At 38.0% G+C, this 13805-nt stretch overlaps 1 protein-coding gene across 3 annotated transcripts; it reads right to left on the reverse strand.

Annotated features, from left to right (window-relative positions):
- Nucleotides 1-228: 228 nt before the first annotated feature.
- LOC103716696 (autophagy-related protein 18c) lies at nucleotides 229-9302 on the reverse strand. Of its 3 annotated transcripts, XR_005511173.1 has the most exons (6): nucleotides 9167-9302; nucleotides 5416-6279; nucleotides 4395-4653; nucleotides 3873-4101; nucleotides 3450-3573; nucleotides 229-494 (listed from the first exon to the last, which is right to left on the reverse strand). XR_005511173.1 is itself a non-coding variant. In XM_008804797.3 (5 exons), exons 2-5 carry the CDS (start codon nucleotides 6175-6177, stop codon nucleotides 407-409), a joined length of 1233 nt encoding a protein of 410 aa, XP_008803019.1. In that variant the 5' UTR covers nucleotides 6178-6279; nucleotides 9167-9302; the 3' UTR covers nucleotides 229-406. The 3 variants fall into 3 exon arrangements, 2 of the variants coding, with proteins under 2 accessions (XP_008803019.1, XP_038980811.1); XM_008804797.3 differs by lacking the exon at nucleotides 3873-4101; XM_039124883.1 differs by lacking the exon at nucleotides 3873-4101 and having other exon boundaries at nucleotides 5416-6294; nucleotides 9167-9295.
- Between the last annotated feature and the right edge of the window lie 4503 nt (nucleotides 9303-13805).

The raw sequence follows: 13805 nt of genomic DNA on the forward strand, positions 1-13805 counted from the left end.
TCAAGTACAAGCGTCCATTTGAACAGCCACTATTCGCTGCAAGTCTTGTCTACTTCAAGGTGAAAGCTAACTCGCAACTTGCTTGAAGAATTCTGAAAACCTACCCACACAGGCTGTACCACATTATCATAGTCACTCCAATTTGGATCAAAATCTCGGCGTAACTACAGCGCATCATACGACGTAGGATGGTACCTTATCATCTGAATTATTTAGAACATGAATAGATGGACCTAGAATATAATCAATTGATGGGCTCTTCATACTTCAGTTGCTAAAGTAAAACTTCCAAGTAAACTGCAACACATATCTACAGATGGGCATATAGACAAATTTCATCTCATAATTACATTCAGTGAATTGGGCTGAGTTTGCTCTACAATTTTCATGAGGCAATGGGTATTGGTCAGTGTTTGCCAGCCTTCAGAAACCGGTTGTATTCTTGCTGCACCATCTCTCCTCCATTCACAAGATCAAAGCTGCACCTGTAGAAGCTGGAAAAGAAACAACAAAAAATTATAAGATATACTGAAGTAGGACGAAAAGATACAAAGACCATTTAAAATACAGTAGGTAATGGCTTTCCATTTGGAGTCATTTGTCGTTTATATTAAGATATTTATTGGGTTAAAGAACAAAATCACCGAGGCAATGGCTTTCCATTGGACTCGGGGCAAACTCGGCACCCCCTAGCAAAATGTTGTCATGCAAATCAAAAAACATCAGAAATTCTAAAACATAAGAATACAAAGTCAATTAAATTGTAGTCTACTGCATGCAAGAACAACAAAAATAACCTCAGCTGTTGGGGAATGGCTTATCAGTCATGTCTGCATTAAAATTTATGCAAGTTCACATCTGCTTTTGTTAGCCGTATACTTTCCCCCACTGCAGCAATGCTTCCTAGTTTGTGTATATCATAGTGCGCCCACTCTATATATTCACTCTATGCATATCCAACATTTAATACTATGAGTTCCTGGTGCATCAAGTTCTTCTTGGTCCCATCTGTGGCATCAGTTCCCTACAACGGAAGAACTTCTGTTGTTCCACCTAATCGTAGTAGTTGAAAGGCTTGCATGACCCTCTATCATTGAGTACTAATAGAAGTAGCGCAAAAGTAACAGGCTATCATCTGCTAACCATATTCTATAGCCCTTTATCTAATGCAAACTCTCTTTCATCGTGGGGCTAAGCCAACTGCCAGACATCGCACATGATCCTACACCATGAGAAGGGGCTCCAAAGGTGAGTACCTTTTTTTCTGATGGAGGTAAATGTCTTCTTTATGTCTCTCAAATGTTCATAAAGATATAATGGGAGTGCACCAATACAGAAAGTATAGTTAGATATAGACATAATCAAAATGAAAAGTAAAAAATTAAAAATAAAGAAATGAATTGCATCATCACTTCGGCCCAACACTTTATAATTGTCCAATTTGTCGTAATTGATCAAACCACTTTATATTATGGTGCACTAACTAAAGACCTCCACAAGATATCACAACCATCCATAAAATCCACCTCCCCACCACCCCAACCAAAAACTCTGATAAGCAACAGATTCATAATGCGTGTCTTATTTAGTTCTGAATATAACACTTTGAGATAGGAGCCCCCAATTGACAGTAATACCTCATTTATGCAGTTAGGCGCAGGGAACAAAGAAATATACAGACAGCTCATTCTAGGGGAAAAAAGCATTGGCTCTTAAAAATGATTGCCATTATTATATCCAAACTATCCTCCACCTAAACTTCTTGGACTACACCAAGATCACATTTCAGACATGGCTTGGGTAACCCTGTATTGCATGCTCATCACATGCGCCTAAAGCCACCTGATTAACTACAACTCACCTCTATTTTCCTTATTAACCATATTACATCCTAATAATTTCGTGCACATAGGAGCATTTCCAAAAACTTTTGACCCTCTGGCATGAAGATTCATTCAATGGAATCAACAAGATCATCTTTTGCCAAGAGCAAAAATGTGTTGTAGGTACTATTTTACTTTATGGAATTCTGCTAAGGGCAAAAGATGTTCCAGCAACAGAGAAGAGGGCCTATGCCAGCTGTCAGCTAGCTATCAAAATCAACCAGCAGATTCAATGTCATAAAAAGGGTTATTAGGTACTATTTTACTTTATGGAATTCTGCTAAGGGCAAAAGATGTTCCAGCAACAGAGAAGAGGGCCTATGCCAGGTATCAGCTAGCTATCAAAATCAACCAGCAGATTCATTGTCATAAAAAAGGTTATTGGCACCCTCTGCACGGCTTCTGGCAAACACATCTTGTACATTCAGGTTTATTAACCTAAAGCAAGGGAAAATCTCAGCTTAAAAAAAAATTTAAGATAGATGGAAACTAACTACAGGTCATATAGCATCTGCACATAGACATGAAAAACACCTATATCACCTAACATAACTTTCATAAGTTTCCTGAAGTTCTGATTAAATTATATGCATTTTTGTTGACTCTTGATGCTTTATTTAGAATAAAACCCAATGACTAGTGCTTCATTTGATATATGGTTGTTTGCCCCCTTTTTTTGGTTGAACTGGGACTTGTCGAAACCAAACCAAAATACCAGAGTTAAGGATCAAAGTTTTGTCTCTTGTATCAACACAAGAGACTTTACCCACTTGCATCATTGGCAACCCACATGGTTTGTTTTCGTTCCAACATTATCTGTATAGCAGTTTAGCAATGATTGAGAAACAGAATGAATCCCTTTAGTTTGCATTAGTTTGTACAGGGATGTAATTCCACTTCTCTTCCCATGCTTCTTGTCAATAAGGTGAGGCAAGCATACCAAATCTCCCACATCCAGTAAGCTAAAACTAAGATAAACTTTCTGTGTATCAGTTGGTTTTGGCTTTAAGATCATGCTGGTTGACTTTCTCTTTGGAACAGGAGTGGGTGGCTGTGACACAAGTAATGTTGATTCATAACTACGATCAGGAGTCGACGATATTTGTTAAGAAATTTCGACTTAAACTATATACCATAACCTGAAGAAACCAGATCCTAGAGAGGGTAACCAGATCACATGGATAACTTTGTGAGAAATTCCTTGAATATAGATTTCTATGTACTGAGAGAAAGTAAAGCTTCAATGAAATACCAGAAGAGATGTTGCAAAATTTAGAATATGGATCACTCACAGAAGATTTGGATTTTTGGTTATTGTTAGCACCATAATTTTGGTCTTACAGAGATAACAATACATGTAACTTATTTGATGAAAGTTATTTTTTTGAAATGATAAATCTAAGAGTTCTTTTTCTTTTCTTTTTTAAGAGGAAATGTGTCAAGGACCCAAGAGGATTCATAAAATCTAATAGTTCAAATGGCCTCATAGAACTTAAAAGGTGCTTATATTGACATAAGAAATAATTTGCTAAGCTAAAACGAAAATAAAGGGAAAAAGATCTGCACCTGCCATCCATGCCAACAATTACAACAGTGTTATGAGCTCCAAATGCAGCAATATAGCGTGTGGCTTCTGGTAGGTGAAATTGTGCAAATGACCACTCAGAACTAAAATACTTTGGCAATACCCCTGAAAATTTTCAGTACTCATGAGATAACTATCCTTTCTCACAGAAAGACTGCATGCTTATACAGTAATAATGAGCAACATCAAATAGAGATACTGACAAATAGCTAAAACTGGCTGTCACATTTCAAATATCCTATTAGAAAGAAAATCAATTCTGTGCAGCTCATGAATCAAGTTTTTTTTTTTTCTTTTTTGTTTTTGTGAAACAGTTTGTCTTCTTCTGAAATCACAGATTAGAAAATATAGAAATGGGTCAACTGAACAGTAATCGCTAATTGGTTGACAAGAAAAAAGTATACCTGACTTATGAAAGATGCAGATTTGGAAGTTGGAATCGGGCCAACTTAGAAATATCTCTACACTACTGAAGCAATAAACAGTTGAAGGTACTTTATCATACTGGGTTTGAAATATGATATTTGAGATATTTTTACAGGCACCGCCATTTCCGGTGAATACCGCTAAGACAATGGGTCAGGTTGAGCACATTAATCTTACAAGAAGATCATCAGAATAGGGTCTGCTTTCCTATAACAAAAGAAAGGATTAAGGATAAATGCATACACATTTTCCTATACATTAATGTAAAAGAAGTCAAGACCAAGTTTACTGATGTGAACAAGAATTGCATCTTTGTGGGGAAATTTTTTACTGAACAAGCTTTTCTTAAAACATCCTAGCTGTACAACATCAGAAAAATATCTCAAAGAAATGGTAAGAAACCAGAGTATGGTTCAAGAAATTCTACATTTTCTTCCCCGCCAGTTTTGTAGATAAAAAAGAAAATGAATATATCATACAGCAATATTATCTCTTCTAACCTTTCATAAAGGATAATGACGAGCCAGGGTTAGCACCAGTGTTTGGAGATATGAGGGCATCAAGAGAACTTGAAGAGTTCTGATGGACCATTCCTGGGCCTTGACCAAAAGTTTGATGGTTCGATGCATCCTCTCCTACTACTCGAACTCTAAGACTGAATATATGAACAGTCCCTTTGTCACTAGAAACTGCTAACCACTGTACATTGGGAGAGAGAGCAATGCTGTATATTTCAGCTTTATCAGCTCCCCTCCGAACCTACACCATCACCAAATATGAGTTAAATAAATTAAAAGAAAGTGCATGATGATAGCAACAAATAATTCAAGTAGGAAGATGTTAGGAAAAAGAAACAACTTTTGCTATATATCATAGTCTATCTCTAGTTTAATGGCAAGCAGCAAGAGGAAGAGGAAGATATAACATTGAAGTCCTTTATAGTCACAGATATATACATTGAGATATTGACTGCCCCATTAAAACCAACAATTACAAATATTTGCTCAAGACAGCAGCCAAACTTAATGTAAATTCTGACTTCAAAACTGTGAGTAAAGCCCATCATGTACATAAAATATATAGTTGGCTTATGCTTATCAGGCCTTGTCCAAATTATATACAGGCCTGTTACTGAACTAGTATTTACTTGGGGCCTCAGGTTGAGCCTGAGCATACACCTTCCCTAGTCTGGCCCATATTTTCACAAGTAAAGCACTCATTTGAGCTATGATTTAAGGGTGCTAAAGTGAGCTTGCAACTTAAATAAGTCTAGTCCTGGACTTTTCCAATAAAAGAGTCATTAACAAGACACTGAGAGATTCTTAAGGAGAAGCAGAGGACTCTAGTTGAAGGCTTTCTCATGCTTTGATCAATTATATGATGCGATCATACATGAATTTTAACAAATCTAATGATTCAAAAAGCAATTTCTATATAAATTAATCAGGAGATATCAAAAAAAAAAAGGAGAAAAAAGAAGAAAAAAGAGGATCGATTCATAGCCAATACATGGCAGTCTACCTCTTGTAGGCGGGTTCCATCCATCGTGTTAAATATCCTTATTAGTGTGCCCTTTACACTTGCTGTTGCAAGAAGAAGCCCATCCATAGTCAAGGTCAAGCAAGCAACATGAGAATCATGTGCACTGATAAACTTAGTCACCTTCAGACCAAAGTGTTCAATACGAACTTGCCCACTGTGAAGACCAGGGCAAGCCAGAACAGAGGTATTTGAATGATGTGAAAGGCAACAAAGCCCCTTCGGATTTGATAAAGTCTCAATCTGGTGAAGCAGCTTTAGATCTAAAAAGTTGTAGACATATATCTTGCGCTCAAGAACCACAACAATGCGGTCTCGCCTCAATTTTACAGCCCTGACATCAGATCTGAATGCAAATTCACCAATGCACCGACTTTGATGATCATCCCAGATCATCACTTTGTTTGGTGGGTACTGTGAGTTGGCTCCACCACCAACAAGAGCTAGAATATTGCACCGAAACAGCATTTCAACTATTCCAAAACCCCCATTCTTCAATTCCCTTCTAAAGGTTTCCTTGAAAGGCTCACAATTATAGATCCTAAAACCAGAGCTTGTGCCAGCAGCAAAGCACCCGTAGTCCTGATTCCACGACACGGACAACAACTCAGTTTCATCATCATTAGTAATATTCACTTGAGGTTGAACAAATGCTACAGGTGATTGCTGGGAATGTGGTGATTCCAGTGCGCCAAGCCTCATGGGTGGGAGTACTTCTTGAGATGTTGAGACCGTCGAGCTCATGAGGACTGAAATGATTCTCACCAGTGATGGACCCGGCCAAAGACCATCGAAAAAAAATACAATCTAGAACTCCTCAGAGGCTGCCTAAGGTAGACAAAATTCCTGCAGCATCAAGATCTAGAAGATTTTACATATAATTATAGACCATTTCTCCACATTCAGTAATGGCCCTTGCATTAAATCATTTATAATAAGATGCAATCTGCAGTTTAGATTCAATAGTAGATACATAGATATATAGACAATACAAAGTTAATAAATTAATTTTAAATAGAAAAGTCACTTAATCAACACATAGCAAGATGGTCTTGAGGGTGACTTGAAATTTTGAAGGAGAAAATACCCAGCTACTATATTATAAGTTAAGGAAAAAAGCTTTTCTAGAAACCCAAAACAAATATGCTAATGATCATGCTAAATAGCAGTTGCAACTACGTTCAAATTTGTTTGATCCTGCAAAGACAGAAATAATTTCATACATGACTTTCCTGAGTACCGTGTTATCTTAATACAAATAACGAAAGATAAACATGGTTATGAAAGAGGTTGTATGACAATATGGTAGGTGGCTTTGTCAATATATGTTGAAAAGTCTCAAGGCACACTAGCATTGTGCAGTGATGGGAGCGCCATTAACTAACCTCCACTTAGTGCATTAGCTAAAGATCAATCTCGGCAAATGACTAGATATGCGGATGCAACTTATGGTGGTCTTTTTGCATTGATAGCCTGTTCCAACAGTTCATGGTTGACTCAAAATGAAAGCTGCCCTTACGAAACTGGGCTTCAGTTGACTCATAACTATTGCTTGGCTTTAGCTCAAAAGGTATAATTGAACTGATTGACTTCATCTTGGATTTATTTCAATGATAAGATTCAATTAGCAATCATAGATTCTTTCAAGGACTTCTGATGATCAAGAATAAGTGAAGCCGATAAAAGATAATTCAACAATATTCATCTTACTATATACATATCAGAGCTTGGAGTCAGCACCTAGGGAATAATCACGCAAAACCAACTTAGCCAACAGAAGGGAGGGAAGGAAAAAGAAAAAGAAAGAACTTTTTATTGTCACTTCACTATTACCTAAAGAGCACAGCAATTACTAATAACTATGATGCTTGTGCCTCTTAGGGCTTGTTTGGTTTGCGGGAAAAGGAGGAAAAGTGTGGTCAACGGGAAAGTATTGAGATGCCTCTTGTTTGGTTGGAGTTTTCAAATGAGAGAAATAGAAAATTATATTTTCATGGGAATATGATTCCAACGTTTCATGGAAAAGTCTTTCCTATGAAAAACATGGAAAAGTTACTTTTCCATAAGCCGGAAATCACTCCATTTTTATTTTTTTCTAAAAAAGCCCTTCAGCATTAAAGAGGCATTAAAGACCTAATTTTTATTAAGGGTATAACAGGAATTACACATAACTTTCTCAGAAAAGTGGATGGTCAACCAAACATAAGCACTCTGAAAATCTATCACTTTTTCATTGTCAACCAAACATGCCAAAAGTACTTTTTCAGGCATCCTCTTCCCAAAAATCTGCTTTCCACGTACATATTCTTAGGAGGAAAAATGCTTCCCGCAAACCAAACGAGCCCTTAGAGTTTGATCTACAATAAGAGTCAGGTTCAACTTGTAACAACAACTACAGTCTAAACATCAAAAGTCCAGTTAAAGTTAAAATGTCAACCCAGAGGTACAGGTGGCTTGTTATGAGACCCAAAAAAAATGCTTTTATTACCCGGGCTTTAAAATATGGTCTAAAGCACAGAAACAAGATTACTAGATGAGGGCTGCTGAGTTTGTCTACTTTGACTCATACTAAAAGCCCAAGTAACAGTTGTTCTTTCATCTGACAAAAAAGGAGATCTAGCTTGATACTGTAACTGTTAATGAGGGTCTAGGTCGTATTAGGATAGGCCTTGGAGGATTGTAAGTTGATAACTAATAGCTTGAGCATGTAATGTGTTAGGAGAGTTTTAAGTCAATACAAGGAAAGAACTTAGAACTCAGAAGTGACAAGGCTGACCAAGAACTCTTAGTTCATCTAACTTACTAGGTAACTATTTCTGAGCATATTTAAATTTACTTCAAGAATCAATTTGGTGGTTTTATGCATAATTTGTGACAACCTTCAATAAAATTTTAGATAAGATAATAATTCCAGTGCTGAATCCAATAAGTACTGCTTCTTCCATCACTTATAGTCTTATTATTTCAATTATCCTTTCCACTAAAAATCAAATTAAGAGACTTGTAAAATCTGGTGGACTCCTCTGCACGCCATCCAGTTTCTTAAGCGAATAGAAGGTAGGATTAGAATTCATTAATGCTACAAGGTTGACAAATATCATGATTTGACAGATCAATGTGCATGGGATTGATCGCATATTTCTTTTCATAGAAAAAGATCAAAAGAATACGGCATCAAGCAAATCAAACTCTTCCATGACCCTTTAGAAAGCAATAAACTTCAATGAATCATCTGCTCTTTGCTTTGCAAGCTTACGAACTCAGGGATAACACCAATGAACAGAATAATTGAACTGACGCACGATGGCATGAACATGTATCCAAATTTGACAAAAAAAAAGTGATAGCTAACAGTAACCTTAAACGAAGGAAAACAAATGCGTCAAAACCCACCAAATATCCAAAAGTTATCTAATAGCTCCACGTAAACTGACCGAAGAATCCTAATCTCAGAGGAAAAAAAATCAAAAGCGAAGCGAAGAAATCGTCATTTTCCTGAAAAACTCCAAGACAGCTAAAAAATAAGATCAAAATGAAAACCTTGAGCGTCTGAAATGCAAAAATTAAGAAACAAGTATTGAAAAAAAAAAATCCAAAAGGAGATCTCACGGTGGCAAATTCGAAAAAATACCTAAAGATTTAAATGAATGCAGCATCCTCTGATCCAAAATTCCACCAAAATTAAACGAAGAAAGAGGAAAAATACAGCGAAGAGAGGGGAAGTTCTGAGTACCTGAGAAGCTCCACGGATCTCCAGCCCTTTTCCCAGAAGCGAAGGAAAGGATCCAAGCCCCGAGAAATAATACCAAGGAGGGCTCAGGATTTATATAAAAATTTCCCCACTCTCTCTCTCCCTCCCCGAGAAAAGGTCCTCCCTCTCTCCCTATATACCACGGAACGTAGCCCCGGAGAAAGGCAACAGCACTGGCGGTATCGTGTACCTTAGTTCCGTAGATCAGACGGTCCGCCTTCCGCTACCTGCGTGATTGATGAAGACGTGGTCGAATCGGTACCGTCAGAAGTGCTATGATTTGTGATGTGGTTCCGGTCACCACCCAGTGAGAGGTAATGACCGTATGAGGTGACACGTGGAAGGAGGTGATCATCTCAAAGTCCGGTCCAACGGACACACCTGTAACAGCCGGGAATTAGTTTCGGGTCTGAGACCCGTAACGGAATCTAACCCTTAATTAACGCAGTCCAGGCTGCCCCTTGTTAGAAAGTATGGGCAAGACTGGATCGGCCAAACTATTTCGTTGTCGCTACGGGATTATTGGATGGACCATGTTCATCAGCTCAACAATAGATCAGCCCAACTATAGAGCAACATGGATAAGAAAAAAATATACATATTTTCTACACTGCATGCACCATGCGATCATGCACGCCATCAATCACAATCGTTAATTTTTATGAATCTCATTTATCAAGTATGAATTCCGATGCATCACTATAGAAATGCGCTATTGTATTCCATGCAAGAATAATTTCTATACCACGTTATTCATGGCTTGTGTGTGTCGGACCAATCCACCACTAAGCTGGTGGTTTTGATCCAACTAATAATTTTAACAGGTAGGGATGTAGGCTACCATGCCTTAATAAGTTATCCTCATGTTGCTGAGAGCTATGATTCGAAGTTTGTCTCATTTTGTTTGTACAAAAAAACAAAAAGTGAGTATGATAATTGGACCATCAAGGTCTTTTTTGAGCTAAAGAGCCGCCATGAATGACATCCATTAATTGTGTTGATAACTCCAAGTTGAATTTAGAGTCCAAGCTGTTAGATGGGCGGTTTATGGATCTGTGATTAGAATCATGGAATATGGGTGGGAGCAGTATCCTCGAAGTTGCCCTGTGTCATTGTCTGTTCTTTTGCTATTCCTAGTCCAAGGATGGATATATGAGACTACCAATTAACCTTATGCAAAGGAAATACGTACATAGACTCTTTGATCATGTGGGAGGAAGCACTCTTAGTCAAACATCTTCATTTCATAAATCAGTTTTAGATGCTACTAGGACTGCAAGTAGGTCGGATTGGATCGAGGATAAGCACAACATAAATCCAATTGATCTTTAAATCAGGTCTAGAAGTTGAATCCAAACTTAATCCAATTCCATCTATGGTGGATCTGTTCGAGTATACATTAATTTTATCAGTTCATCATATTTTCATGAAATTAGGTTTAACAATAATCCTAACACAAACTATAATAACTATATATAAATTGGTTACCTAGTTATATCATTGCATATTATATAATAAAATAATAGCATTAACTACTTTGAAATATGGTCCTCAAGTATAGCAAAATAACTCGTTTTCTACGTGAAACCTTACTTTTTCTAATATCCAATAATATTGGTGTGAGTATAGAGATTGGTTTTGGGTTTGGATTTTGAATCTAGTAAATATATTTTGGATTTAGACATGAGTACTATGGCCAAATCCAGCCTGCTAGCACCCCCAATTACAGCTATTAAAATGACACCTAAGCTTAGTGCTAGTTTAAACCAGCTGTTAAGATGGCTTTTGAATTACTAATGGCTAACTTATTTCCACGGCTGCCTTTAGATTGGCAATTGAGTCGGTTATATATGCTTTGCATAAGCTAAGCTAGTTTCCTTAGTAGAACAAGCCTGCTTGCAGGATCTTAAGTTGAGCCTGTGCTATTCATGAACATACGTTTCTTTTTCTATGCATCAGCTTAGTTACACGTGATGATGGTATTCACATCAGTGCAGGTGCAATTGCATCAACACATTGTTCAACGGCAGATGTCCAACTTAATGTGCATGCCGGCATAATCTAGATGACGCTTCCATTTAAGAAAGTAGATGGTCATGTATTCAGCCAAAGCAATTTTAGGGTAACTCGAAGATATCGCTAAGGTGAGGGATGCTGTGGCCTTTGAGGCTAAGCATGTATTCAGGGAGGCTAACGGGGCGGCTGACTGGGTAGCTGCATATGCAGCACACCATTCAGGATACGCCCTGTGGGCAGGAGAGCGGGAGTTGCCATCGGCACTTCGCGAGATTTTGTATTTTGATGTTCTTGGGTGCATTCGGACACGTGTTGTTTGAAGCACCCGTTTTAAGCAAAAAAAAAAAAAAAAAAAGGAAAAGTCACTTAGGTGTCTTGCACCAATAACTTTACTTCATTAAGCCCATCATGGGAGTTCTGTGCAACCTCTGATAAATATCATCAAAATATGGATTGGTAATCAAATAAGAAGGTCCACAAGTGCATATCGTGCCATCAAACAATGTGCACCGTGTATGGCACAAAATACACTCATGGACTAATTTATTTGATGGTTGTTCATCTTCTGATGATAGCTATTGAGAGCTGCACAGTACTCTATGATGTAGTCCATGCGCCGTAGAGAATCTGTGCTTGAAAATGGCACACTTCACGATGTCAGAGAATATACCACACCACACCACACGGAGTGACTAGAATGGTATGCTTTACTTAAAATCTTTTTTGTCCTTCTAGCACTTTGGTTTTGCAAAAATAGAACGAGCATTGGACGTGTGATGACTGAGGCTGATTCAAAAGGATGGCTATCCGTATGCTTCTCCTGGTCTGCTTGTGGATAAAGATGACAAACAACAAAAGTGTGTGTATATATATATATATGTCGTTATGAAAGACAGACGAAAGTTCTTTGCAGTCCATCAGAAATCCAAAACCTCGTTCTCGCTCCAAAGTAGCCATTTCCAAAGACCAAACACAACCGTATCCTCTTGTTTTACGCCAAAATCTGTAAACTTCAATGAAATTGTCCGGTTCTTAGTGGATTGCACCAAAGGCATACCCTCTTCCAAGTTTATATGCAAAGCCAAGTAACGAAACTTCTCTAGCTTTGGAACATCCCAAGCCAAGTCCCAAAATGGGTAACTCCTTGACATGCCCTTGCTCCAATTCCTCAACTGAGGGTGTACTGGTACTGAGATCAGATGGGAGCCTTCTCAAGCTCAAGAAGGGAGTCCATGCACGTGTGGTCATGGAAGCTCATGCAGGCCATAGGTTGGTACGTTGCTGCTCTGACCGGACAGTCGTGATGGGCTCCGTTCAGCTCGAGAGCAACCGGCTCTACTTCTTGGTGCCCGAGGGCTCCGAGAGATGCCAAGAGACCTACGAGAAGTTCTGGCGGGTGGGAGAGTCCAAGGGGTTGATGCCGCAGAAGAGAAGAAAGGAGGGAAACGATGGAGTAATGCATCTGGGCCAGGCTTGGGTGCCTGAGGCTACCGAGCTGAAGAAATATCCTTGGGAGCCAGCGTTGAAGACTATAGAAGAGGTTACCTCGCAATCATTGAGCGACCATGCACAGGAGTCTTTTCCAGCGGTAAAAGTGAATTAATTCACCGAGGAATCCGAAGCTTCTTTTCTGCAGCAGTTTCATTGATCTTTTGTTGCACCTTTAGCAAGGTTATATGATTAGATGGTGGATTTGACTCCATTCTTCTTGCCAAGAATGTGGCAGTGCATACTCGACATTACTCTGAAAGACCAGAAATGGGGGTGGAACCTTTTTTCCATCTTCCGTCGTCATTTTGAGAGGAATGTGGAATCTTTGCTTCGGCCTATTTTCAATATTTTCAGCCTTCATCAGTTTCGATTTCTTTGTATTATCTTGTAACTTACTTAATTTCTTCTGTTTAGTTTGTTTTCCTGTTCTTACCAAGTATTGATCAAATCAGATTTATATATGGAGAGAGATAACATTACTTAGATAAATTGAAAAGTCTATTTTGCTTATTTGTACTACATAAAATCACACTCCAATCCCTGCCAAGCTAGGCCCGATGAACTTAATTTGGATTGTCGTGGAAGATAATAATAGCCGCTCTAATGATTTTGGGAGTCATCATGCCCCTCTTTTAGAAATTAAAGATTCTAGATTTAAATTTGGGTGATGTATCTCCTGATGTGGGAATCTTAATAATTATAGTACGAATAGACCTCCCACTCGTTCTCTCTCTAAATAAAATTAAAAAAATAAAATAGCCACTCTATAACTTACCTTTTTTCGATTTTTTATAAATTCTAGATTTATACAATAGAGACCTCCCTCGCGTACTATTATCTATTTATCTTCATTTCAAAAAATTATAAAGAATTGCATATTTTTTTCTTGCAAAAAGTTTGCTTTTCCAGAAATTTAGTGGCTGCCCTACCATTGTGAGTTGCAAATCGGGATCCTTCGTACTAGAATAGGTGTGCTAATATACTGTGATAAGTCTAATATATTGACTAAAAACTAAATATCTTTTAAACACAAAAATCTCAGATACCAAGTTGAGTTTGGTGATTGTATGTGAGGCTTGAGAACCATTTCATCTTTGTTGAAGAGACTTAGGGG

This window comes from Phoenix dactylifera, chromosome 3 (assembly GCF_009389715.1).
Source record: "Phoenix dactylifera cultivar Barhee BC4 chromosome 3, palm_55x_up_171113_PBpolish2nd_filt_p, whole genome shotgun sequence".
NCBI lineage: Eukaryota > Viridiplantae > Streptophyta > Magnoliopsida > Arecales > Arecaceae > Phoenix > Phoenix dactylifera.

Excerpts from the sequence above, each read along its gene's own strand:
- LOC103716696 (XM_008804797.3), bottom strand. The coding sequence starts at position 6,177 with ATGAGCTCGACGGTCTCAACATCTCAAGAAGTACTCCCACCCATGAGG. Across the intron at positions 4,654-5,415 it reads ATGGAACCCGCCTACAAGAG|GTTCGGAGGGGAGCTGATAA; the intron begins GTAGACTGCCAT and ends GTGATGGTGTAG. Across the intron at positions 495-3,449 it reads ATTGTTGGCATGGATGGCAG|CTTCTACAGGTGCAGCTTTG; the intron begins GTGCAGATCTTT and ends TTTCTTTTCCAG.